The sequence below is a fragment of the Gadus morhua genome, chromosome 7, assembly GCF_902167405.1.
Source record: "Gadus morhua chromosome 7, gadMor3.0, whole genome shotgun sequence".
Taxonomy (NCBI): Eukaryota; Metazoa; Chordata; class Actinopteri; order Gadiformes; family Gadidae; genus Gadus; species Gadus morhua.
In genome coordinates this window covers 3,134,438-3,161,529 of record NC_044054.1, presented here as the reverse complement: position 1 = coordinate 3,161,529, position 27,092 = coordinate 3,134,438, and the positions used below count along the sequence as shown (strand labels likewise).

The window sequence follows — 27,092 nt, the reverse complement described above, 5'->3', positions numbered from 1 at the left end:
TGGAATTTGAAATTGTACTTGCATAATAAATTTGTGTTTAAAGTAAGCAGAAACTGTGGATTTTTTTGCAGTGCATCATGTCTTCTGAAAAGACTATTGCAGTTATACAAGGTATGAAATTGTGAGTACTCTTATGGTTTCTTGGGGCTCTGGCTGTGAAGCATCCACAGGCTTATGCTGCCATGTACTGGTTTAACATTGTAATGTACTCTCAATTACAAAGCAAGGTCACTAACTACATGAATGGGCAACCAATAATCAAACTGACAATTGTAGTACAGTTTCAAGCTGCTTACAGACAATTTTAGCATAACAATCAAATTTCTGTATTTGTGAATCTGTACACACAGCTTTATTTTCAACACAAAATTCCATTGGATTTCCATAGGTATTTGTGTTGTGTGGAAAACAGTGTGTTTGGATTTGCTGAAAAGTTGATGTGTTGAAACCAAACTGGGTCAAGTCCAATTTTAGCATGAGAGAAGGACATTGTTGTAAAATTGTGTTTAAGCAGCTATTGGACAATATGTATAAGACTGCTGCCTAAAAGACAGTAGGCTATAAATACTTAGTTTATTACTTGAATTACATGATGTCACTAACTGAATGAAATACGTTTAATAAGTAAGTTCATACCCTTATTTAAAGTCACACAAACCCATACTCCATGAAGGGGCAACGAAAAGTCGAACTGAAGTGCTATTGTGATGCTGGGCCATGTTTACCAAAACAGTCGATAGATGTTGGGGGGGGCCCAAAATTAGAATCTTTCATAGGGCCCAAAATTCCTGGCAGCGCCCCTGTGCTCTCCACATTGAATCAAAGATACTGGTTGCCTAGTGCAAACTCCTCCGCCAGAAGGATCATCAAGAGGTGTGTTTTCTGCCGGCGGATGCAAGCAGCAGCTGGAGAGCAGAAAATGGCTGACCTTCCGGAAGATCGTGTATCGCCGGGTCTCCCACCCTTTACGCATGTTGGGATTGACTATTTTGGACCCATAAATGTAAAGCGGGGCCGGGCACATGTGAAACGCTGGGGAGTGATCTTCACTTGCCTGGTCAGCCGGGCTGTGCATTTGGAAGTTACTCCAAATGCACAGCATTTGGAGTAGTTAGGCTACTTGGATACAGACTCGTGCATTAATGCGTTGCGCAGGTTCATATGTCGCAGAGGACCAGTCACCAGCATGCGCACAGACAATGGGACCAATTTTGTTGGAGCGCAGAAAGAGCTACAGAAATCTGTCAAGGAAATGGATCACCACAGGATTCAAAATGCACTGCTGTAAGATGGAGTCAAATGGACTTTCAACCCCCCATTTGGAGCCCACTTCGGTGGAGTTTGGGAAAGGCTAATTAAGCTGGTAAAGAAGATTCTGCATTCTGTCCTCAAGGAACAGGTGTTTGATGATGAGACTCTGCAGACTGCTTTGTGTGAGGTTGAGTCTATCATGAACGACAGACCACTAACAACAGTGTCCAGTGATCCAAACGATTTGGAACCCCTAACCCCAAATCACCTCCTTCAACTAAAGGCCAAACCAGTTATGCCACCGGGACTATCTAAGAAGGAGGATATGTATTCTCGGCGGAGATGGAAACAGGCACAGTACCTTGCTGACCTCGTCTGGAAGAGATGGATAAGAGAGTATCTCCCTATCATGCAGCAGCGAAGCAAATGGCACAATCCTAAGCGGAACCTTCACCCTGATGATCTGGTCATCATAGTCGACGACACAGCACCAAGGAGCTCTTGGCTCATGGGCCGTGTGGTGAGGGCACTGCCTGGGCCAGGAGGGCTCGTTCGGAGTGTCTTGGTGAAAACCAAGAGTAGCATCCTGCAGCGACCCATTGACGAGCTCTGCCTGCTCCTGGAGGCAGGTGATTGAGTGTGATGGAGTCGTGATTGTGAACAGAAACACACACCTGCACACATACCCCCTGAACCTTGAGTTTCTCATTTCCCATACATGCACGCACACATTTCATTGACTTTTGAACCCCTCATTGCCCATGAATTCATGCATGGATTTCCAAGGGTTACTTTTCACCAAAGGATTACTTTTTTGTTCCATGGATTACTTTTTTCTTCCCAAGGATTGGATTATAACGAACTATGGATTACGAGAAATTACGATCTATGGACTCTGATGGGCTATTAAGTGTATGCTGTGTTTGTCTATTTATGAAATTGTTTACTTTGGCTCCTTATTTAATTGATTAATTGTCTTGCTACTGCGTCAACAATTAGGGGCCGGTATGTTGGAGCCATAACGGAAGTATGGCAACAATGAAATGGAAACAATAATAATTTATATACAGTATCTATGGTTAATTTGAGTTTGTATTCTGTCTGGCTCCCCCAGTAGGTCAGTTTTATTATTGCAGTTATTTAGCTAATTAGAGGAATTTAATTCACCTCCGGGACTGTAACAGAAACGACAGTTAGACGGGGAAGCGGGACAATTTTTTGACCGCAAACAATCGCAAATATTCGCAAAATGTTGGCAAATAAGTATAGGAATCATTTTTGTTTGAAGCTTTATTTAATAAAGCATTTTTGATTGAACTTCGGATCGGATTGCCTACTTTGTTCTTTGGATTGCGCGTCGTCTACCCCGCTCCTATAGTGGCCTTTTAATCTTGGCAAAAAGCCATTACAACAAGTATTCCCAGGATGTCCTTAAGTCTGTTGGATAGGGCTCTGGAAAGCACCTTATAGTCCGTGCAAAGGAGAGCAACCGGCCTCCAGTTCTTAAGTAAGGCCAGGTCTCCTTTCTTGGGAAGCAGGGAAAGCACAGCTCGCTGACACGAGATAGGAAGCGATTCTGTTCTGAAACACCCCATGTAAATCATGTCCAAGGGTATTCCAGAACCACTTGTAAAAGTCAGAAGTGAGACCATCAATCCCTGGTGCCCGTCCTGATGCCATCTGATTGACAGCGGCTGTCAACTCGTCCAGAGTCAGCTCAGAGTTCAGAGCAGCTTTCTCTCCTGGGATGAGCTGAGGAAGCCCCTCCAGGAGCTCCTCGCGGCACACCATGCTGCACTGTTCTGCCCCAAAGAGGTCAGCGTAGAAGTCCATCGCATGGGTCCTCATCTCACCCGGACTGGTGGTCACTCTGCCTCCAGGAAGCTTAAGGCAGGTCATCTGCTTCCTCAGTGACACTGATCTCTCCAGATTAAAAAAGAAAGAGCTTGGGGCATCCAAATCCTTTAGCTGGAGGAGAGCTCCCTTCACTCTCTCCTGCAGGAGGGAGCTCAACTCCAATCTCTTCTCCTGCAGCAGATGACCCGTGGTGGGATCCAAAACCCTATGTGACCCCTCTTCAATGTTCCTAATACTGACTTCAAGCTCCTGAAATGCTGCCTTTATCCTAGCAGTCGAGTGGGAGGTATACTGCTGGCAAAACACACAAATTTGGGCCTTACCAACTTCCCACCAGAGCTTCAAAGAAACAAAATCTGCTTCTCTGGATTTCCACTGCTGCCAAAAACTCTCAAAGCTTTTGCAGAAAGTACGGTCCTGCAGAAGTCTACTGTTAAAAGACCAGTAGGACCCAACCCAGCGAAATGATCAAATCTATGCTGACATAGTGATGGTCAGTAATGCCAACTGGACTTATGTGACGGTGGACTAATTTAGAGCTGACAATTTTGGAAATGTAAATCCTATCTAGTCTAGCTGCACTCACCCTGTTATTGCGGACCCCGACCCATGTGTATTGTCTGGATTGCGGATGTTTGACCCTCCATGTGTACAACAGATCCAGGTGTGCGATGACACTACTAAGGCTCTGAGATGACTGTGGGTGGGGTTCTTCACTTGTTCTGTCTATAGTAAAGTCCAGAGTGCAATTAAAGTCCCCGCCAAAGATTAATTGATCATGCTGGTAATTCCCCACCTCACTTATCAGCAGGGCGAAAAAAACACTTTCTGTTCCTCGATTTGGGGCATATATGTTAGCAAAGCAGAACACAGAGCCCTCTATTTCTGCCCTGACAATCAGCAGCCTGCCCGTCACCACTTCAGTAGAAGATAAAACCTTTACATTGGCATCTTTCCTGAACGGAACAGCTACCCCTGCACTAAGGTTGGTGCCATGACTAAGGGTACATGAACCCTCCCACCATAAACTCCAATCTATCTCGTCTGTTGGATTAGTATGCGTCTCTTGCAAAAACAGCACATCAACCCTTTTTTGAGTGGCGACTTCATAGATGAATGCCCTTTTCTGTCTGTTTCTCCCTCCACCATTGATTTTCAAAGACCCTATTTTAAGGCTCTGCATAGAGGTCAGAGAAGAGAAACAGATAAAATGAACAAAGCAAGAAACAATAAAAAGAGGAAAAACACTGTGTGGTACATGATCATTTACTTTTTAGTCTTTTTAGCAGTTTTACCTTTTTTCGCTTTTCTCAGAATTGTAATATGCTTTTTGAGGCGAAAGCGTTTCTTTTCATCCAAGAGGTTAAAACCGACCAATCTTTTCAGTACATCAACAGACCTGATGAACTTTTCAGTGTCACTGAAGTAATCATTTAGTCTAACAGACTTTTTAAATGTCACATCCAGAAATAGATTTATTTCCTCCAAAGAATAGAGATCTGTGTTCCTAATGTAAGCTTCACCTATACTAGATACTGTATCTGACTCAGAGTCATACTCCATGTCTTCTCCTTCACAGGATGGCTGACTATTTAACATACCCTTTCCTTCATTGGTGATCACAGTGGGATCCCTGCCTGTAAAACTTGTGGAAGCTGCTTCAGTGCCTGCAGACTGAGAACTACTCAGGTTCTCCGCAGCCACAGGAGCCTGCTGTTTCTTAGGCTCGCTCTGTTCCTCCCTATCCAAGTCATCATCCTCAGAATATGGCACCGGTGGCACCAAACCAGTGGCACCGGTTGCCACGTTCACAGCACCGGGATCCGCACCCGCATCTGCGGCGCCAGCACTGGACCCGCCAGCCGCGGACCCAGCACCGGACTCAGCAGCCGCGGACTCGCCGGACGCAGGCCCAGCACCGGACTCGCCAGCTGCAGACCCGGCCGTGGACTCGCCAGCCGCGGACTCGCCAGCTGCAGACCCGGCCGCGGACTTAACACCGGACCCACCAGCCGTGGACCCAGCACCGGACCCGACAACCGCGGACCATCCGGAGCCGCCCGCCACATCAGCGGAGCGAGCCGCACCCTGCTGTCTATGTGGACACGCAAAGCGCTTATGTCCCACATCTCCACACTCAAAACATTTGAACTGTCCTGAGCTGGCGTACACCATATAAAACCCATCACCGTGCTTCACTCTGAACGACACATCGAGTGTTTGTGTCGGCGAGTCTGGCACGCCCACCACCGCCGCTCACACGCCGGAAACAGAAACAGAGGAGAGGAGGAGGAGAGAGGAGAGGAGAGAGGAAAGGAGAGGAGAGGAGAGAGGAAAGGAGAGGAGAGAGAGAGAGAGAGAGAGAGAGAGAGAGAGAGAGAGAGAGAGGAGAGGAAAGAGTGGAGGAGAGCAGAGAGGCGAGAGGAGAGGAGGGAGGAGAGAGAGGCGAGGAGAGAGTGGAGGAGAGGAGCGAGGAGAGGAGAGAGGAGGAGAGAGGAGTGGAGAGAGTGGACGAGAGGAGAGAGGAGAGGAGAGAGGAGCGAGGAGAGGAGCGAGGAGGAGAGAGGAGTGGAGAGAGTGGACGAGAGGAGAGAGGAGAGGAGAGAGGAGAGAGAGGAGGAGAGGAGAGAGGAGAGAGGAGAGGAGAGAGGAGAGAGAGGAGGAGAGGAGAGGAGAGAGGAGAGAGAGGAGAGGAGAGAGTGGAGGAGAGCAGAGAGGAGGGAGGAGAGAGGAGAGAGAGGAGAGGAGAGAGTGGAGGAGAGGAGAGAGGAGAGAGGAGGAAGGAGGAGTATAGGAGGGGAGAGAGAGGGGGGAGGAGAGAGGAGAGGAGAGAGGAGAGGAGAGAGGAGAGAGGAGAGGAGAAAGGAGGAGTATAGGAGGGGAGAGGAGGGGAGAGAGGAGAGGAGAGGAGAGAGGAACCTAGTTTAATATGCGAGGGCATTGCCACTCAGGTCCAGTAGGGGGGGTACTCCACTCGTCTAGAGACGAGCTCTGACTGACACGTCATCCATGAGCTCAGAAACATGTACGCATGAACAACATTCACCCAACGAGCGTTTCACTGTGGTGAAACCAAAGGATGGAATCAAAGCGCTGTAGAAACTGACAGCATCATGGACAGCAGCAGGAATGGGGGGCTTTAAATAACTCTTTTGAGCAGTACAAGTGTTTAGTAACAGCTTTCAACCCTTTCCCACGAATTGATAACATCCTGAAAAATACAAGGATGTAAAATCTGCTCACAGGTTTAGGTATAAATATCTATCTATATATATATATATATATATATATATATATATATATATACTGTCACGATCCTACTGTTGGGTAAGGTTAAGCTGGTTGGTAACTGGTGGTCATGGTAACGGTGGGAGTGGCTCCCTTGATTGGTTGATTGTGGTCACCTGGGGGATCCAAGATGGTGGATATATACAGCATGGTGGCCAGTGGTTACAGCCCAGCAGGATAAGACTCTGTAAAGCTATTCACCCAGAAGCCAGCACACACCAGAGCTAAGGAGTCCAACGGGGGAACGTGACCGCCCCTTCACCGTCTTTGTTTGTCAAGTGTTTGTCTAAACATGTAAACCATAACTGAACGAGACAGCTACCGTTCACCACAACGCTTGGGCTATCCCCATAACAAGAGAGAGAAGGACCAGCACTCACCAGGAACCCAGGTGAGTCACTACACACGTGCCCCGGAAGCTAGTTGCCTGCCAGCTGTGGTTCTACTACGTATGTGTCTCGACTCCTGCCTAGACAGAGAGCCGGTTTTCCCTAGATACCAGTGGGGTCGTGACAATACTATATGTTTACAATGTCGCTCTGGTCTGCTCAGTCTTTCTGATCTGATGTGTCTGTTTGCATCGTGTGTCAGTAGGATTGATAGATATCCTCCCTCCCCGTCTCCGTCTCTCTCCGTCTCTCTCCCCGTCTCTCTCCCCGTCTCTCTCTCGCTCTCTCTCTCTCTCTCTCTAACCCCCTCCCTCCCCCTCCCCCCCCCCCCCCCCCCCCCCCTCACCATCCATCATCCCCGCCATGGAGTCGTAGTCCTTCCTCGGGGCCCCGCCCCCCCGCTGCTCCTCTGCCTGCTTCTGATTGGGGCGTCTGGCTGCTGCATGTTGGGTAACGTAGTCCTGGCCATAGTCGAGGGGGAAGCCCAGCTCCTGCAGGAGGGAGGAGCCAGGGGGGAGGGAGGGGGAGGAGGAGGAGAGGAAGAGGGAGAGGAGGTCTTGGAGGAGTTGGCGGTCCTGGTCGACACCCCCAGGAGAGGAAGAGGAGGAGGATGAAGAGGAGGAGGAGGATGGGAGGAAGACTCTGCTGCTTTCGTCCAGGGTGTTGAGAGAACGCTCCTCCTCAGCGGGGAGACGGTACTGAGGACGCGCGCGCGCACACACACACACACACACACACACACACACACACACACACACACACACACACACACACACACACACACACACACAGGAACTCACACTCACACTCAGACACACACACACAGAGACACACACACAGACACACAGAGACACACACAAGCAGAGACACACACACACACAGCGACAAACACACACACACAGAGACACACACACACACCCACACACAGAGGCAAAGAGACACACGCAGGCAGGCAGGCAGGCAGGCAGGCAGGCAGGCAGACAGACAGACAGACAGACAGACAGACAGACAGACAGACACAGTCTCATTAAGAGGACTAGAGCAGCTAGTGGACCTAATGAATGACTAAGGAGGTGTGCCTCCATGTTGAAGCCACGCCCCTCTGAGGTGATAGGCTCCGCCCCCACCTGTCTGTAAGAGTAGGGATCCAGCGGGGGGGTCTGGAGGTGGAGGGGGGTCCGAGGGGGGTCCAGCCCCATGTGGTCCAGGTACTGCCTCACCAGGGGGTCCACCTCATGCCCCTTAGACCTGGGACACACGCACACACATAGAGACACACACACACATTTACATTTAGGGCATTTAGCAGATGCTTTTATCCGAAGCGACTTACAATAAGTACATTTGACATAAGAAGTGCATCAATATATCGCTGTCGGTACAGAAAGGATGTTCATAGAACCAAGTGCAAGTACAACAATCGCTAGGCTAACCAATTCCCTGTGTTACAGCCATGATAGCAGCTACTGCAGTTGCTACACAGTTAAGTACTATAATACAATACAACAAAACACAATACAGTGTACAATGGTGGCCAGCAGGGGGAGGGTGGCTATGCAGTGTCGAGGTGCACTCTAGGCAGGTGAGTCTTGAGTCTTTTTCGGAAGATAGTGAGCGACTCTGCGGTCCTGAGAGCGGCAGGGAGCTCGTTCCACCACTGAGGTCCCAAAACCGAGAAAAGTTGTGACTTTGCTGAACGGCCTTTGCTAGCTCTTAGCGATGGTGGTACCAGACGTCCAGCTGAGGTAGTTGAGCGGAGGGATCGAGCTGGGGTGTGTGGCTTTAGCAATGCTTGGAGGTAATGAATGGATTGAATTTATATTGCGCTTTTTCACTCAAAGATGCTTTACAGTGAAGGGGGGACCTCACTGCCACAGGTAGGCAGGGGCAGTTCCATCGACTGCCTTGTATGCCAGTACCATCGTCTTAAATTTGATGCGAGCTACTAAAGGGAGCCAGGGGAGGTCCCGGAAGAGGGGGGTCACATGGGAGAACTTCGGTAGGTTGAACACGAGGCGCGCTGCCGCATTCTGGATGCGCTGCAAAGGTTTAAGCGCAGTGGCAGGAAGTCTAGCCAGGAGTGAGTTGCAGTAGTCGAGGTGGGAGATGACCAGTGATTGGACTAGAAGCTGAGCTGCTTCCCTTGTGAGGAAGGGCCGGATGCTGCGGATGTTGTAAAGTGCAAATCTGCAGGATCGGGCCACCGCAGTGATGTTTGTGGTGCAGCATAACTGATTGTCCAATACCACACCGAGGTTTCTGGCAGTTGGAGAAGGAGATACAGTGAGGTTCTCAACGGTGACCAGTAAGTCCATGTGAGGGCAATCTTTCCCTGGGATTAGGAGGAGCTCGGTTTTGTTGAGGTTAAGCCTCAGGTGATGGGCAGTTGTCCAGGTGCTGACGTCCGCCAGACATTCCGATATGCGTGTTGCAATCAGGGCTTTATCAGAGTGTCGTCAGGATAGCAGTGATAGGAAAAGCCGTGTGATGCAATTACCGAGGCCAGAGATCTGGTATAGAGGGAGAACAGAAGAGGCCCCAGTACAGAGCCCTGAGGGACACCAGTTTCAAGCATGCAAGGTTTGGACAAGGAGCCACACACAGGGACACACCCACGCACACACACACACACAGTGACACACAGGTACAGACACGCACACACACACAGAGGCACGCACACACACAGAGGCACACACACGCATACAGATACAGACACGCACATACACACACACAGAGACACACACACACAAAGACAAAGACACACACATACACACACACAGAGACACACACACCCAAAGACACACACATACACACACACAGAGACACACACACACAGATACAGACACACACGTATCTCAGGTCAGAGGACGGAGAACCCTCTCTGATCTCAGGTCAGATGACGGAGAACCCTCTCTGATCTCAGGTCAGAGGACGGAGAACCCTCTCTGATCTCAGGTCAGATGACGGAGAACCCTCCCTGATGTCAGGTCAGAGGACGGAGAACCTTCTGGACTCACGGTGGAAGCTCCGGGCTCTGAGATGAAGGTCTGATCTGAGGAACCTTCTCCAGCTCCTCTCTGATGATCTGCTGGGTGAGGGAGTCCTGCCAGGTGAGACCTGAACACCACCGACACAGAGAGACAAAGACCCATAATGCAGTCTGCCTTCAGCTCCACCACCCACATAAAGACACAAAGAACCATAATGCACTCTGCCTTCAGCTCCACCACGCACATAAAGACACAAAGACCCATAATGCACTCTGCCTTCAGCTCCACCACCCACATAAAGACACAAAGACCCAGAATGCACTCTGCCTTCAGCTCCACTACCCACATAAAGACACAAAGACCCATAATGCACTCTGCCTTCTCCATCTACGTACAAGTGCCTGTATCTCTATCTCCATGTTCTATAGTCGTTCCCAGTGCCTGCTCTGTTCTGGTACTGGTTTCCAGTATACTGGTCTGTTGTGGTACTGGTTCCCAGTATACTGGTCTGTTCTGGGACTTGTTCCCAGTATACTGGTCTGTTGTGGTACTGGTTCCCAGTATACTGGTCTGTTCTGGTACTGGTTCCCAGTGCCAGGTTTGTTACGGTACTGGTTCTCAGTATACTGGTCTGTTATGGTACTGGTTCCCAGTATACTGCTCTGTTATGGTGCTGGTTCCCAGTATACTGCTCTGTTGTGGTACTGGTTCCCAGTATACTGGTCTGTTGTGTTACTGGTTCCCAGTATACTGCTCTGTTATGGTACTGGTTCCCAGTACCAGGTCCGTTGTGGTACTGGTTCCCAGTATACTGGTCTGTTCTGGTAATGGTTTCCAGTATACTGGTCTGTTCTGGTACTGGTTCCTAGTATACTGCTCTGATATGTTACTGGTCCCGGTGCCTGGTCTGTTGTGGTACTGGTTCCCAGTATACTGGTCTGTACTGGAACTGGTTCCCAGTTTACTGCTCTGTTATGGTACTGGTTCCCAGTACCAGGTCTGTTGTGGGACTAATTCCCAGTATACTGGTCTGTTCTAGTACTGGTTCCCAGTATACTGGTCTGTTCTGGTACTGGTTCCCAGTATAGTTCTTTGTTATGATACTGGTTTCCGGTGCCTGGTCTGTTGTGTCACTGGTTCTCAGTATACTGGTTCCCAGTATACTGCCGTTATGATACTGGTTCCCAGTGCCTGGTCTGTTGTGTCACTGGTTCCCAGTATACTGCTCTGTTCTGGTACTGGTTCCCAGTGTACTGCTCTGTTCTGGTACTGGTTCCCAGTATACTACTATGTTACTGGTTCCCGATGCCTGGTCTGTTGTGGTACTGGTTCCCGGTGCCTGGTCTGTTGTGGTACTGGTTCCCAGTATACTGGTCTGTTGTGTCACTGGTTCCCAGTATACTGGTCTGTTGTGTTACTGGTTCCCAGTGCCTGGTCTGTTGCGTCACTGGTTCCCAGTGGGTTCTGTACCTTGGACCAGAAGTTCTTTGAGGACCCCCTGCAGGCGTCTGAGGACCGGGACGGAGACCTGGTACCGGACCGGCTCCTGGGGCGGTCTGCTGCACTGACCGAACAGACCGTCTGTAACACACACACGAGAGTATTAACACAACACACACACACACACACACACACACACACACACACACACACACACACACACACACACACACACACACACACACGAGTATCAACACACACACACACACACACACTGACCATCTGTAACACACACACGAGTATTAACACACACACACACACACACTGACCGTCTGTAACACACACACGAGTATTAACACACACACACACACACACTGACCGTCTGTAACACACACACAAGTATTAACACACACACACACACACACACACACACTGACCGTCTGTAACACACACACGAGAGTATTAACACACACACACACACACACACACACACACACACACCGTCTGTAACACACACACGAGTATTAACACACACACACACACACACACTGACCATCTGTAACACACACACGAGTATTAACACACACACACACACACACACACACTGACCGTCTGTCACACACACGAGTATTAACACACACACACACACACACTGACCGTCTGTAACACACACACGAGTATTAACACACACACACACACACACACAATGACCGTCTGTAACACACACACGAGTATTAACACACACACGAATATTAACACACACACACACACACACTGACCGTCTGTAACACACACACGAGTATTAACACACACACACACACACACTGACCGTCTGTAACACACACACGAGTATTAACACACACGCACACACTGACCATCTGTAACACACACGAGTATTGACACACACACACACACTGACCGTCTGTAACACACACACGAGTATTAACGCACACACACACACACACACACACACAGACCGTCTGGGGAGAGAGAGACACACATTAACGCACAAACACATATTAACACACACACACACAGACACACAGAGTGTGTTGATGATGGGCTCAGCAGCCTTAGAGTCTGATTGGCCCCGGGGCCAGTGAGGCAGCACACCTGTTGCTCGGTGGGTAATCAATATGCAACGGCTCCCAGAACCAGTCTAGACCGTTAGTCTAGAGCGTCACAGAAACAAGTAAAGGTCTTAAGTTGATCTGAAAGGTTCCTAATTCTAATTCGTACTACATCACGTGTATTTTTCAAGTGTATCCAAACGTTCTCCAGTCTCTCCAGCAATGTGGTACTCATTATGGGATGTACCGTAATCAGACTGAACCATCTCCCCGTCTCCACGGCGACAAGCCTCTGTCTGAGTTCATGGGTGTATTACATTAATTAGGGTAAAGGATATGAGTCTATTATAGTATTTAAGATTGTCTGTCAAAGTGAACAGAAGCACATGGTTGTCATGGTGAAGTTAATTAGTTAATCAGCCTTGTTAGAGACAGCTGTGAGGAACGCTGGGAGGCTAATTGATTCTTTCAGAGTTTAGACCTTGCAGAAGTCAGTACTCGTAGAGTGCTAAGAGCATCGTTAGCCTACTATAGCCTCAGGGGCGTCACCAGCTGGACATTCCGTGTATTGGATGCGTTTTATTAAAACACATCCAATACCACGGAACGTCCAGCTGGCGCAATTTCGCAATACCCCCAAAACAGTGGTTCTCGCCGATATATTACTCAAAGACTACTGTTAGATTTAATCAGAAAAGACCGAGGAATGTTAGAAGTCAACAACAACATAATTTATTGCAGCAATTTAAAATACCAAAAATACATGCGCAGCCGAAATGTACCGATCAAACGCCACGTCACAAGGCAACCCTCTAACACGGCATATAATAAAATCAAATGATTACATTGCTCTTGTGTGGGAGGTCGCTTTCGAGCTGCACTTGCTGTCTCCCTCTGAATTTAATCCAACCATCGTGGTTAAAAGGCCCTTACATTGATCAATAACAGAAGCTGTACACGAATCATGCTGAGACCAGCGGGTGTCTGAGAATTTCTTCAGGCATTTTTTGTTGCGATTGTTTGCCATAGACTACTGTAGGTGCCTCGGTGAGGCTGTGATGAAGTTCATTATTTATTGGACCGTGTCTAGACAGTTACAAACATCCCTGACCTAAGTGGAGAGCGTGGTTTCTGCAGTGAGTGTAGACTGCTGTGGGAAACTGTGCTGCGATGCGTGCCTGAACGCCGCACGCTTTCCCGCTTACATTACCGTCACCATCATGAGGCGTTTTGACGCTGCAAAAAAATGCGCGGCACAGTCCGCGCATTTACACTGCCCGAGGTAAATTGCCTGCTTGAGCTAGCACCCCAATTTACCCTCCCGGACCCTACACACATTGGATAGAGGTGTTGCTGCGCTGTCTCGCAGCGATATCATCATGAGCAGTTCTAACTGGAAAAAAAGTGAAATCCGCAAGCTGCTGATCATGTGAGAGATGGTTACGCAGTCGCATTAAACAAAGATGAAAGATGGTGCGATCTACGAGAAAGACACAGAGGAACTTTCCTTACGAGGCTTTTGTCGGGATAAAAAAAGAAGTGGTCGGCAAAATAAAGAATATGTTTGCGTTTTTGCACTTGCAAATAGTTAATCGCGTTGTAGACTACACACAGACGTGAACTCATTCTTGCATGCGGGTGTCTTCATTCATAAAAAAAAAATAAAAACATTCAGGAGTATGCAAATTATTCTAAAGAGGTCTAGACTCTCCTCTAGTGAACCAAAAAAAGCCTGCGCCGGGGCGAACGGGGAACTTGACCCCCTCTATGGGGTCAGAACAGTCTTCATTAATAATGAATGCACAGAGAAGATTCACAAATGTATTTTGTGATTTATATATAAATTACTCTCTTCCCACAAATACATTTCAATGCACACATAAATGGATATCGGTATGTATAAATGTAAAATAAATCCATAAACAAAAATAAGTTTCACAAACACATTTCTAATCCACACACAAATGTACCCTTGTTTTAAATAAATGTAATATAAATCCATAAATAAATTAATTAAAAAAATATTTGCAATTTTCATCACAATGTATTTGGCGGTTGTAACATTATATACAAAACTGTTTAAACTTGTATTACAAGACGTTTTTCATTTGTGAACTTACTTGCATTTGTATGGGAATGGTCTGTATTTTCTGTGTGGATTTTGACACTCTCCTGACGTCGCTAGATTCACAAATGCATTTTTTCAACAAGGAAGTCTCTATAGCCAATCAGATGCCTCCCCTCGTTTTCAGTCAACCACATGACTGCAGTGACTGGGTTTACGTCGGTGCCGTTTACTACTTTAACGGCACCGATAATCCCAAAACCCAGTCGAAATTAGATGGAAAAAGTTGTTGTGACGCAGCATTCACTTCTTCACCACCTAGAAGATTGTTATGTACGATCATTCAAAAAAACCATGTTCTTTCCGATAGAGTAGACATTTGACAGAGAAACCGGGAGGCTCGGAGGCTGGACTCAGAGGTCGAACTGCAGCCATGTGATTGGCTGAAAACGAGGGAGGCATCTGATTGGCTACAGAGAGTTCCTTGTTGAAAAAAATGCATTTGTGAATCTAGCGACGTCAGGAGAGTCTCAAAAATCCACACATAAATGCAGACAGTTTCACACACAAATGCAAACAAGCTCACAAATGAAAAGCGTCTTGTAAATTCAAGTTTAACAGTTTGTACATAAATGTAACAACATCCAAATACATTTTTGATGAAAATTGCAAATCTTTTTAAATTAATATATTTATGGATTTATATTACCTTTATTTAAAACAAGACATATTTGTGTGTGGATCAGAAATATGTTTGTGAAACTTATTTTGTTTATGGATTTATTTTACATTTATACATGCCGATATCCATTTGTGTGTGCATTGAAATGTATTTGTGAGAAGAGAGTAATTTATGTATAAATCACAAAATACATTTGTGAATCCTTCTCTGTGCATTCATTAATAATGAGACTGTTCTGACTCCATACCCCTCGGTTATACACAGGAAACTTGAGATAAGACGGTGAAATCGCCGGGCGCGCCAAGCTGCGACCAAACCGGCATTGCAGTGTTAAAAGGCCTATACATCATCCTGCCCAACAATACGGGCAGGATCTAGACCCAGCTCTCCTAATCGGGTCATTAATAGCCGTGTGTCAATGCCCAGCCACTGTATTTGAATGATAATGAATTAATGGCAGCACATTAAGATAAGTGTCACACAAGCTATTTTTGATTTTTGTAATATGGAATTATTTCAGGGGGGAAAATGCCTTGAAAAAAATTACGCACAGTGCGTTCAGGATTAGGACTGATATAGCATATGTCGGCCTAGGCCTAATCAATTGTGTTTTAATATCTTTAGCATTCATATTATTGCAGTCTATTCTTTGCATAGGCTACTCTGCGGTTGGCCTTGATGGGGAGATATTTTAACCCTTTTTAACCCCATTTTCCTGCGTCATTCCTGCGTCTCCCCCTCCTGCAGAGCCCATTTCAGCACCGTGTCAGTGGACAGTTACCATCCTACGAACATCGTGAGTGCAGTGCACGCGCGTTCATGTTAAGAGGAGTTTCGGGAAACACTCCCGTTACGTGGTAGTGCTGGGTGCACTAGGTCTTCTGCTTTTGTTTGTTTTGCACTACACGCATACAAATACAAACACACATACACACTCACACACATATAAACACACAAACATAGATACAAATACCTATCCAAACACAGACACACACACACACATATAATCACACATCCATACATGTACAAACTCCCACACATACAATCATACACACAATTGGGTACACACAAGTACAAAAACACACTAACACATACAAGTACATAAATAGTGGCACACAAACACACGCCTACATAAAAACATGAGCAAACACAAACATACACAATACACACACATGTTGACAAAACACACACACACACACTCAGTCGCTCGTGGGCTGATGTTAACACACAAAAACACACACACACACACACACACAGAGGAGTCGCACACACACAAACAGGCATGTATGTATGACGCAAGTTCTCACACTCATGCACACACACGCGGTGCATTGGTGTGTGTAACAGAGAGTGGGTGGGCATTGATGAGTCATCCTCTCTCTCTCTCTCTCTCTCTCTCTCACACTCACACTCACACACACACACGGGGGAGACACAGTTGTCAGGTTGCTGATGTCACTGTCGTCATAGAAACGGCCAAGGGTGAGCCGTGATTGGCCGGCTGTGGTTGAAGGAGGAAGGCCTGTGTGTGTACATTGGACATTCATCTCTCTCTCTCTCTCTCTCTCTCTCTCTCTCTCTCTAACTCCCCCCCGATTACTCCCCCTCTCCCCCCCGCCACTCTAGAACTTGATTCTCCCTCCCTCCATCCCTCGTTTCTCTACCTGGTACCTCTCTCTCTCTCTGAACTCTCCCTTGTCTCTCCCTCTCTTTAACTTTCTCTCTCTCTGGGTTTCCACGGTGATGAACAGAAGACACGCCCACGCAGTCTTCTGGACTGCTCACGCTCCGGTAGGTTGACGTTCTCCAGTACGTCAGGGGCCGCGAGGCAGCATCACACAGCGCAGCGCTCTGATAGGCTGCTTTTATCTTCTCATGAGACAGATCAACATCAGGGAGTGAACAGAAGGGAGGGTCAGCAGACCAGAAGACCTGTAGAGCACTTCTCACTCACTATCTCCCTCTGTCTCTCTCACTCACTATCTCTCTATCTCCCTCTGTCTGTCTCTCTCACTCACTATCTCCCTCTGTCTCTCTCACTCACTATCTCCCTCTGTCTCTCTCACTCACTATCTCCCTCTGTCTCTCTCACTCACTATCTCTCTATCTCCCTCTGTCTGTCTCTCTCACTCACTATCTCCCTCTGTCTCTCTCACTCACTATCTCTCTCTCTCTCACTCACTATCTCTCTGTTCTCTCTCACTCACTATCTCTCTGTCTCTCTCTCTTCAACTCTCTCTGGTCTCTGTCTCTCTTTTATCTCTCTCTTTTTATCTCTCTCTCTATCTCTAATTCAAAAAGCTTTTGAATTTCACTATTGTGCTAAATCAAACAGGTGTTGCCAAAGCATTACAAATATTATAACATAAAATAAATAACAAAAGAGAATGTCAGAACAATATGTACAGATAACAACCTATAACAATATACCATAACATACAGATGTACATATGTGCATATAGAAATAATAGTAATATAGTAAAATTAAAGAATGTAAAGATAAGCTACATAAAAACGCATTAAAGGTTACGATTAATCGTTGCCTGTCTGTCTGTCTCTGTCTCTGTCTCTGTGTCTCTCTCTCTCTCTCTCTCTCCCTCTCTCCCACCCCCCCCCTCTCTCTCTCTCTCTCTCTCTCCCCCCCCCCCCCCCCCCTCTCTCTCCCCCCCCCCCCCCCCCCCCCCCCCCCCCCCCCCCCCCCCCCACCCCCCCCTCTCTCTCTCTCTCTGATAGCAGTACTAGATGCGCGTCAGGACTCAGAGACAAACAGCTGAACTTCTACTGATCAAGTCACAAAGGAAGACATGGACGGACACTCATTCACACAACGCAAATGTATATTGATGTATACACACACACACACACACTCAGCCATGGGGCGTGGTCTTTGTGACCCAACCAAGGCCTGTCAGGGGGCATGGCTTGTCAGACAGAAAGACAGACAGACAGACAGACAGACAGACAGACGAAAAGAATGAGAGAAAGACAGACATTTCAAACTGTTGTCTCATGTATTTATATGATATAGATTATATATATTATGTGTTGTGTCTCAAATATACATGATATATAAGATGTGTTTTGTCTCATATATATGATATAGATGATATATAAGATGTGTTGTGTCTCATATATATGATATCGAGATGATATATAGATGATATATAAGATCTGTTGTGTGTCTCTTATATATGATATCGAGATGATATAGAGATGATATATAAGATGTGTTGTGTCTCATATATATGATATAGAGATGATAGATAGATGATATATAAGATGTTTTGTGTCTCATATGTGATATAAAGATGATATATTTAAGCCATAGATCAAGACAGGCTGTGGTATGTGCTCATTATACCACTGTTAAGGGGCGTTGTCCGGCCCTGACGCGCAGCGGAGGGCTGGCGACCCCCTTCACAGTGGTATAATATATAAGAGACACGCAACACATCTTATATATAAGGTGTGTTGTGTGTCTCATATATATGATATATAGATGATATATAAGGTGTGTTGTGTGTCTCATATAGAGATGATATATAGATGATAGATAAGGTGTGTTGTGTGTCTCATTTATATGATATATAGATGATGTATAAGATGTGTTCTGTGTCCTCATTTATGATGTATAGATGATATATAAGGTGTGTTGTGTGTCTCATCTATATGATATATAGATGATATATAAGGTTTGTTGTGTCTCATTTATATGATATATTGATGATACATAGATGATATATAAGGTGTGTTGTGTGTCTCATATAGATGATATATAGATGATATATAAGGTGTGTTGTGTGTCTCATTATATGATAGATAGATGATATATAAGGTGTGTTGTGTGTCTCATTTATATGATATATAGATGATATATAAGGTGTGTTGTTTGTCTCATTTATTATGATAGATAGATGATATATAAGGTGTGTTGTGTGTCTCATTTATATGATATATAGATGATATATAAGGTGTGTTGGGTGTCTCATTTATATGATAGATGATATATAAGGTGTGTTGTTGTGTCATTTATATGATATATAGATGATGTATAAGATGTGTTCTGTGTCTCATTTATGATGTATAGATGATATATAAGGTGTGTTGTGTGTCTCATCTATATGATATATAGATGATATATAAGGTGTGTTGTGTGTGTGTTACTAACCATCAGAGCAGAGCTGGTCCCGGGGGGCAGAGCCTCTTCTCAAACACACAGCCTGGAATCACAGGACAGGGTCAATGACACTAACAGGGTCAGGGTTAGAGCCCCAGAGAGAGGGTTAGGGTTGGGGTTAGAGCCAACAGAGAGAGGGTTAGGGTTAGGGTTCATCACTCTGCTAGAGGGGAGGACTCAGAGACAACCACAAACACGAGGACACATGAACAAGCTGAGGCTCCAGGGTCGTCTGAAACCACAACATCTCCTTTGACCTCGAGGAACGTGGTCACCCACGTTCCTCGAGGTCCACCCAATCAAAACACACACACTGACCCTTCTCCCTCTGGTGATGAGACTTCACTCACACACACAGACAAATACACACACAGGGGGGAGAGGGATCAGTCTAACACTGTGTGTGTGTGTGTGTGGTGTGTGTGTGTGTGTGTGTGTGTGTGGTGTGTGTGTGTGTGTGTGTGTGTGTGGTGTGTGTGTGTGTGTGTGTGGTCTAGGGGGAAGCGTCAGTCTAACGCTGTGTGTGTGTGTGTGTGTGTGTGTGTGTGTGTGTGTGTGTGGTCTCATCACCAGAGGGGGAAGCGTCAGTCTAACGCTGAGGGGAGAGTCCAACGCTGCAGAAAACACAACACACTGCTTTATAGCTCTACACTGGATGACTCACCCTACTGCGCGCACACAAAGACACACACACGCACCTAAAGGCGCGCGCACAAACTCACACGCAAACAGACAAAAACACACTCCCCCCCCTCCCCCCCTCCCCTCCCTCCCACACACACACACACACACACACACACACCACACACACACACACACACACACACACACCCACACACACACACACACACACACACACACACACACTCTTCTCTCAGTTCCTTCCCAGGCTCTGATCTCTGTGATAGCCCTGATGCTCTGATCTCTGACCCACAACCTGAGGGACCGGTCAGACCAGAGGACCAGTCAGACCAGAACCAGAGGACCAGTCAGACCCAGAACCAGAGGACCAGTCAGACAACAACCAGAGGGACCAGTCAGACCAGAACCAGAGGACCAGTAAGACCAGAGGACCAGTCAGACCAGAGGACCAGTCAGACCAGAGGACCAGTCAGACCAGAACCAGAGGACCAGTCAGACCAGAACCAGAGGACCAGTCAGACCAGAACCAGAGGACCAGTCAACGCCTTACATCAGGAGACCTACTGAGGCAGAGGGGAGCCACCAAAGTAGAGATGCTAGGAAAGCTGCACAGAGCTAAGATGCTAAGAAACAAACAAGAGTTAGGAGGTTAGGAGTTGGGTTGCTACAAAGCTACACATAGCTACACAGAGTTCAGATGTAAAAATGGCGTCCTTAACGACCGTGTGAGCAGGCGGTCTTAGAGCTGGTCTTAACGAGTCCTCAAAATGGATGACACCTGTTTTCTCCCAAACGAGCAGGACGGGTCTGATATGATCAGCTCCACAGAGAAAGGGGACAATGTTTTTAATGGGCCTGAGATCTCACCTGGAAACAGACGTTTAGGACGGCTGTGATGACCTTTATAAACAGAAACCTGATTCTACCAGAGATAGACACAGAGAGAGAGAGAGAGAGAAGAGAGAGAAGAGAGAGAATCGAGAGAGAGAGAGAGAGAGAGAGAGAGAGAGGAGAGAGAGAGAGAGAGAGATAGAGAGAGAGAGAGAGGAGGAGAGAGAGAGAGAGAGAGAGAGATTGACAGAGACAGAGACAGAGAGAGAGACAGAGAGACACGGGAGAGAGAGAGAGACGGAGCGAGAAGAGACAGAGAGAGAGAGACATAGAGAGAGAAGACAGAGACATAGAGATAGACAGAGAGAGAGTCGAGACAGAGACAGAGAGAGAGACAGAGAGACAGACAGACAGAGAGCGAGCCTCAGGTCCCTGATGTGTGGAGGTCTCTCGCCCAGACCTCATCGTTAGTGACTCACTACGTTCCGCCGCTATTATAATCAATTTTCTGCTTTCACCAACCATCGCCAAAAGTGTAAATTCCCATAATGGTTTCCTTCACCCTGCAATCCACCGGGGGTGAGTCAGCAACGGCAGGGCAGGGGAGGGCGCTCAACACGCAACCCCTACAGCGCAGGCAACCACCCTACGCTACAGCGCAGCACAACACAACGCTTACACACAACACACCGCTACACAACACAACCCCTACAGCGCAGCCTCAACACAGCCAGACACGCAACACAACACTAACTCTACACACAACACAACACAACGCCTACAGCGCAGCCTTAACACAGCCAGACACACAACACAAACTCTACACACAACACAACACAACGCCTACAGCGCAGCCTCTAACACAGCCAGACACGCAACACAACACAACGCGAGTCTGGACCTACAGCTGGATGAGGTAGACCATAACACAACATAACAAAATGCACACACAACGCAAAAGAAGCCTTCACATCATGCCCTTCGCACACATCAAAACCTACACAACAGAGCCTAAACACACAACAGCCTACACAGCACACACTACACACACACACACACACACTACAGCATGAGCAGAGAGTAAGGATGGAGTTAATTGAGACTAAAAAGGTCCAATCCGTCGTTAATCTAATTAAGAGAGGAGCCGTGAAGCACTTTCCTGAGGAAAGCTTTCTGCAAACTCCTGTGTTCAACCTGTGGGCCCTCCCCATGCAGCTGAACGCTGAGGCCCACAGGTTGAGTGCTGGTGGGCCTCAGGGTGCAGCTGCACGCTGAGGCTAACAGGTTGAGTACGGGTGGGCCTCAGGGTTGTGCAGCTGAACGCTGAGGCCCACAGGTTGAATAGAGTTTGCAGCGGTTCCAGTGAATCATTAACAGACTCCTGTCTCTAGAGAGCTCTCCGTGGTGCTGAGCCAATCAGGCTCACACACTGACACAACACAAACACAACACAACAGAGATACAACGTAGCCCACACACAACACAACAAGGCTGATACACAACACAACCTACACGCAACACAACAAGGCTGACACACAACCCAACCTACAAACAACACAACAAGGGTGATACACAACACAACACATCATGACTGATACACAACACAACCTACACACCCAACATGGCCGATGAACAACACAGCCTACACACAACACAACATGGCTGACACACAACCCAACATACACACAACACAACAAGGCTGATCCCCAACACAACACATCATGACTGGTACACAACACAACCGACACACCCAACACACCATGGCCGATACACAACACAACCTACACACAACACAACATGGCTGATAGTCAACACAACCTACACACAACACAACATGGCTGATACGCAACCTACACAGACAACACAACTTACACACAACCGAACCTACACACAACACAACATGGCCGATACACAACACAACCTACACACACACAACACAACCGATACACAACACAACCTACACACAACACAACATGGCTGATAGTCAACACAACCTACACACAACACAACATGGCCGATACACAACACAACCTACACACAACATAACATGGCTGATACACAACCTACACACACAACACCACCTACACACAACACAACCTGGCCGATACACAACACAACATACCAACACAACATGGCTGATAGTCAACACAACCTACACAAAACACAACATGGCCGATACACAACACAACCTACACACAACACATCCTGACTGATACACAACCCAACCTACACACAACACAAGTCTGATACACAACACAACATTGCCGATACACCACATACTACACAACACGGCTGACACACAACACAACATGGCCGATACACCACAAACTACACAACACAACATGGCTGACACACAACCCGGCCTACAAGTGTTGATCACCGGGCCAAACATCCTACATTGAGGCTGCATCTTTAACGCTACAATCTAGACCTAAGACAACATGAACAATAACGTCTATTGTGTGTGTGTGTGTGTGTGTGTGTGTGTGCGTGTGTGTGTGTGTGTGTGTTTCGGCCCTCAGGTAAACACTTCATGATTCGCCGAATAACGTCCAAGTTGTTATCCAACCTGCGAACTAGACACTTTAACAACTTAACCTCATTAAACAAAAAGCAGATTAACGCATAATGTATACTAATTAATGTAAAGTTAGTTAAACGTGGTATTCTGGCCAATTATAGCACAGAAATGGGTGAATTATGACAGAAAAGGACAGTGTCCGTCAACAAACATACAATATAACAATATAAAGCCTTATCAAATATCTATCTTTAATATATCAAATTATTCTAATTAGTCTCACCGTATCGCGTGGCCGCTCCCAGCTGATACGTTAGCGCCATCAGGCACAGCGTGCGCCAAAGCCGCGCGGAACTCATGTTTTCCCGGGAAAGCCGCAGACTGGATCCGCCAACCGCCGCTTACACTCCCGCCATCGCCAGAGAACGAGTGCGGTGGTGAGGAGTGGCTGCGCGCGCAGCTGTGACGGCAGGGGTCTCTCTCAACACGCTCCGTGATCAAAGCACACCGACGGGTGTGGAAGTGCGTGTGTTCGTATGAGTGACTGCGCCGTGGGGAGCGACGAGCGCCCCTAATGTGAACGTGCGTCATGACGACACACCCCTCCATGCACTAACTAAACCATGTTAAACACAGAGCATCCATCACCAGAACCATGTTAGCAACATGTTAACAGAGATACTGGCGGGTTTTAATTGAAAAAAATGCAAATGTAGGTCAGTAGACTAGCATATTTTAGACATTTGACATTTTGGCATTTGTCAAAACAATATGAATTATAAACATAGGTAATTGTATTTTAATTAGCTCCATGAAGACATCTCAGACCAAGGAGTTCAGTGAACCGTTTTATTCAAAAGCTGGTCTCCCTCCCTCAGTAAGGAGGTCCCCACTTGGGGTCCAGGACTGTGCGGACCCCCTGGACCAGGGTCTGGGGGCGACCACTTGAAGGTCCTGTTCCTCAACGGCGCCCCCTGCTGAGCGCTTTGGTGAACCACAGGCACCAGGTCGGGTCTACAGCCCTCGGGGTCCGGTCTACAGGTCTAGTCCACGGTCAGCAGGGCCCTCACGGTGGGGAAGAGCTGGAAGAACGCCTGGGGGGAACAAAATGGATGAGCTCCACCGACGGATGAACTGAACCACCGGGGAGGCTAGCGGCTAACGGCTAAACAACACATTTCGGTGTTTACCTTGAAGAGGGTGGTGTAGTGCAGTGTGGGTGGTGCAGAGCAGTGCTTCCCAACCTGGGGGGAGACCCAGAGAGCTAAGAGGGGCCGTGAAGCCTCTGATGGCTAGAGGCAAATTGACGTCTGAGCAGTGCCGCAATTTCAGAATGTAGCGAATGCAGTAGCAGTGTGCCCGTGCCTGACGTCATAACAGCTCATCGAGCTTGAAAGAACTGAAGAAGGAGGACAGCACAGCGACATCAGCTTCTCGTCCAAACTTTATTTCTACCCCCTCCACCATCGCAAACAATACGGCCGCAAACAGTGCTGTTCTGTAAGGGATAATGTACAGCACGCCGGGGATTATTGGGAAAATAAGCCCCGACTGGTGCTGTCTTTTTACAATTACCATTCGTAGTGTTCATCAGCAGAGAAATAGTCTGCCAAAGACATTGGCATCGCTTAGCAACCAGACACGCTGGGGTTGCCAAGTTACCGGACTACTTGCGGATTGATAAGAAAGGCGGGAATCAGACAAAAAATCCACTTTCCTTGTCAGCGGTCCAGTTCGGTGTACATAAAAGTACAGACGGACCAATTGAGAACTACTGCAGCTGCTGATGCCATCTCTCCAAGTTAAAAGTAGCCGCACCCACCCCAAACCTATCGGAATGAGTGTATACATGTCGATTACAGCGGACTACACCACCTCTTCTGTTCCGCATGGAATTCTATTCCGATCAGGTGATTGTATTCCGAATGAGGCGTATATATGATCATTTTATTTTCAGATTGAGCTGTTCTTCCACTTGTAATCGGATCAGAAGTGTCCATGTAAACACGTCTAGTCTGATCCACATTGTACACTTTCTCTTGTCCTGTTGTGGCTTGGGAGAAGGGATGAATTATACCCCATTCTGCAGCCTCTCGGGATATCGACTGTCCGTGTTACATGTACCCAAAGCACATCGTTTGACCATGTATATTTTGTTGACACAAACATAAATCCATTTAATTGTTACATTATGCCACCTCCCTGATATTTTTAATAACAGGGAGGAGGCATAATATAACAATTATGTCCGAGTCCGAGCCGATGTCCGAGTATAGTGGAGGCTGGAATGTCATTGGCTCATCTGCGTTATAGGGGCGGAGCTTAGCGACAGGTCAACGCGCAACAGACTGGAGGTGCACACGACTTTGGACCGGCTGTCACGCATATAACACCTGACACACCAGCCCTGGCTGTGGGTACGCAAGCCCAAGGTTCACATTAATGAATGTAGGCCTACTAATGCCATGCACCGTAAGCTACAAAAATAATACATTTATTAACTAAAGGCACAAAACACAGAAATGTATGGTTAGGGGGGGAGGGGGCGGGGAGGAAATCAGAAGTGAATTAGGGGGGCCCTGGAGAAAAGGTTGGGAACCACTGGTGTAGAGGGTGGTGCTCTGTGTGTAGTGTAGTGTGGGTGATGTAGAGGGTGGTGCTCTGTGTGTAGTGTAGTGTGGGTGATGTAGAGGGTGGTGCTCTGTGTGTAGTGTAGTGTGGGTGGTGTAGAGGGTGGTGCTCTGTGTGTAGTGTGGGTGGTGTAGAGGGTGGTGCTCTGTGTGTAGTGTAGTGTGGGTGATGTAGAGGGTGGTGCTCTGTGTGTAGTGTAGTGTGGGTGGTGTAGAGGGTGGTGCTCTGTGTGTAGTGTAGTGTGGGTGGTGTAGAGGGTGGTGCTCTGTGTGTAGTGTGGGTGGTGTAGAGGGTGATGCTCTGTGTGTAGTGTGGGTGGTGTAGAGGGTGGTGCTCTGTGTGTAGTGTGGGTGGTGTAGAGGGTGGTGCTCTGTGTGTAGTGTAGTGTGGGTGGTGTAGAGGGTGGTGCTCTGTGTGTAGTGTAGTGTGGGTGGTGTAGAGGGTGGTGCTCTGTGTGTAGTGTAGTGTGGGTGGTGTAGAGGGTGGTGCTCTGTGTGTAGTGTAGTGTGGGTGGTGTAGAGGGTGGTGCTCTGTGTGTAGTGTGGGTGGTGTAGAGGGTGGTGCTCTGTGTGTAGTGTGGGTGGTGTAGAGGGTGGTGCTCTGTGTGTAGTGTAGTGTGGGTGGTGTAGAGGGTGGTGCTCTGTGTGTAGTGTGGGTGGTGTAGAGTTGGTGCTCTGGTGGTAGTGTGGGTGGTGTAGATGGTGGTGTTCTGTGTGTAGTGCGGTGTGGATGGTGTATTGTAGGGTGGTGTAGTGTAGTGCGGGTGGTGTATTGTAGTGTAGTGTGGGTAGTGTAGTGTGGGTGGTGTATTGTAGTGTAGTGTGGGTAGTGTAGTGTGGGTGGTGTATTGTAGGGTAGTGTAGTGCAGTGTGGGTGGTGTATTGTAGTGTAGTGTAGTGGGGTGGTGTATTGTAGGGTGGTGTAATGTAATGAGGGTGGTGTATTGTAGGGTGGTGTAGTGCAGTGTGGGTGGGTATTGTAGGGTAGTGTAGTGTGGGTGGTGTATCGTAGGGTGGTGTACCTTGAAGAGGGTGGTGCTCTGCAGCACCCCAGAGGTGCAGGTCATCTCCCTGATGGAGTGCATGGAGAGCTGGGGCGCCCCCACGTCCAGGACGGGGACCCCCAGCCGGGCCGACAGGATGGGCCCCGATGGTGGTCCCGCACGGGCTGTCGTTACGCACCATCACGTCCTGGGGAGTTAGCGTTAGCTTAGCTTTAGCTCCAGGGTTAGCATTACCAGCACTAACGGGCTATCGTT

The 27,092-nt window shown here is 47.6% G+C and overlaps 2 protein-coding genes across 2 annotated transcripts in view; both read right to left on the bottom strand.

Annotated features, from left to right (window-relative positions):
• Positions 1-23,619, bottom strand: part of ptprnb (protein tyrosine phosphatase receptor type Nb) — a 71,093-nt gene extending 47,474 nt beyond the window's left edge. The window contains exons 1-7 of the mRNA XM_030360295.1: positions 23,609-23,619; positions 23,487-23,508; positions 19,201-19,252; positions 11,246-11,356; positions 9,803-9,902; positions 7,913-8,033; positions 7,132-7,483 (exon numbers count right to left, since the gene is read on the bottom strand). Of these exons, the coding sequence (XP_030216155.1) occupies positions 7,132-7,483; positions 7,913-8,033; positions 9,803-9,902; positions 11,246-11,356; positions 19,201-19,252; positions 23,487-23,508; positions 23,609-23,619 (769 nt within the window). The remainder of the gene's footprint in view (positions 1-7,131; positions 7,484-7,912; positions 8,034-9,802; positions 9,903-11,245; positions 11,357-19,200; positions 19,253-23,486; positions 23,509-23,608) is intronic.
• A 419-nt stretch (positions 23,620-24,038) lies between these two features.
• The window catches only part of dnpep (aspartyl aminopeptidase), a 28,764-nt gene continuing 25,710 nt past the window's right edge, over positions 24,039-27,092 (bottom strand). Inside the window, 3 exon segments of the mRNA XM_030360804.1 lie at positions 24,039-24,297; positions 26,856-26,981; positions 26,983-27,024. Of these exon segments, the coding sequence (XP_030216664.1) occupies positions 24,247-24,297; positions 26,856-26,981; positions 26,983-27,024 (219 nt within the window). The 3' untranslated portion in view covers positions 24,039-24,246.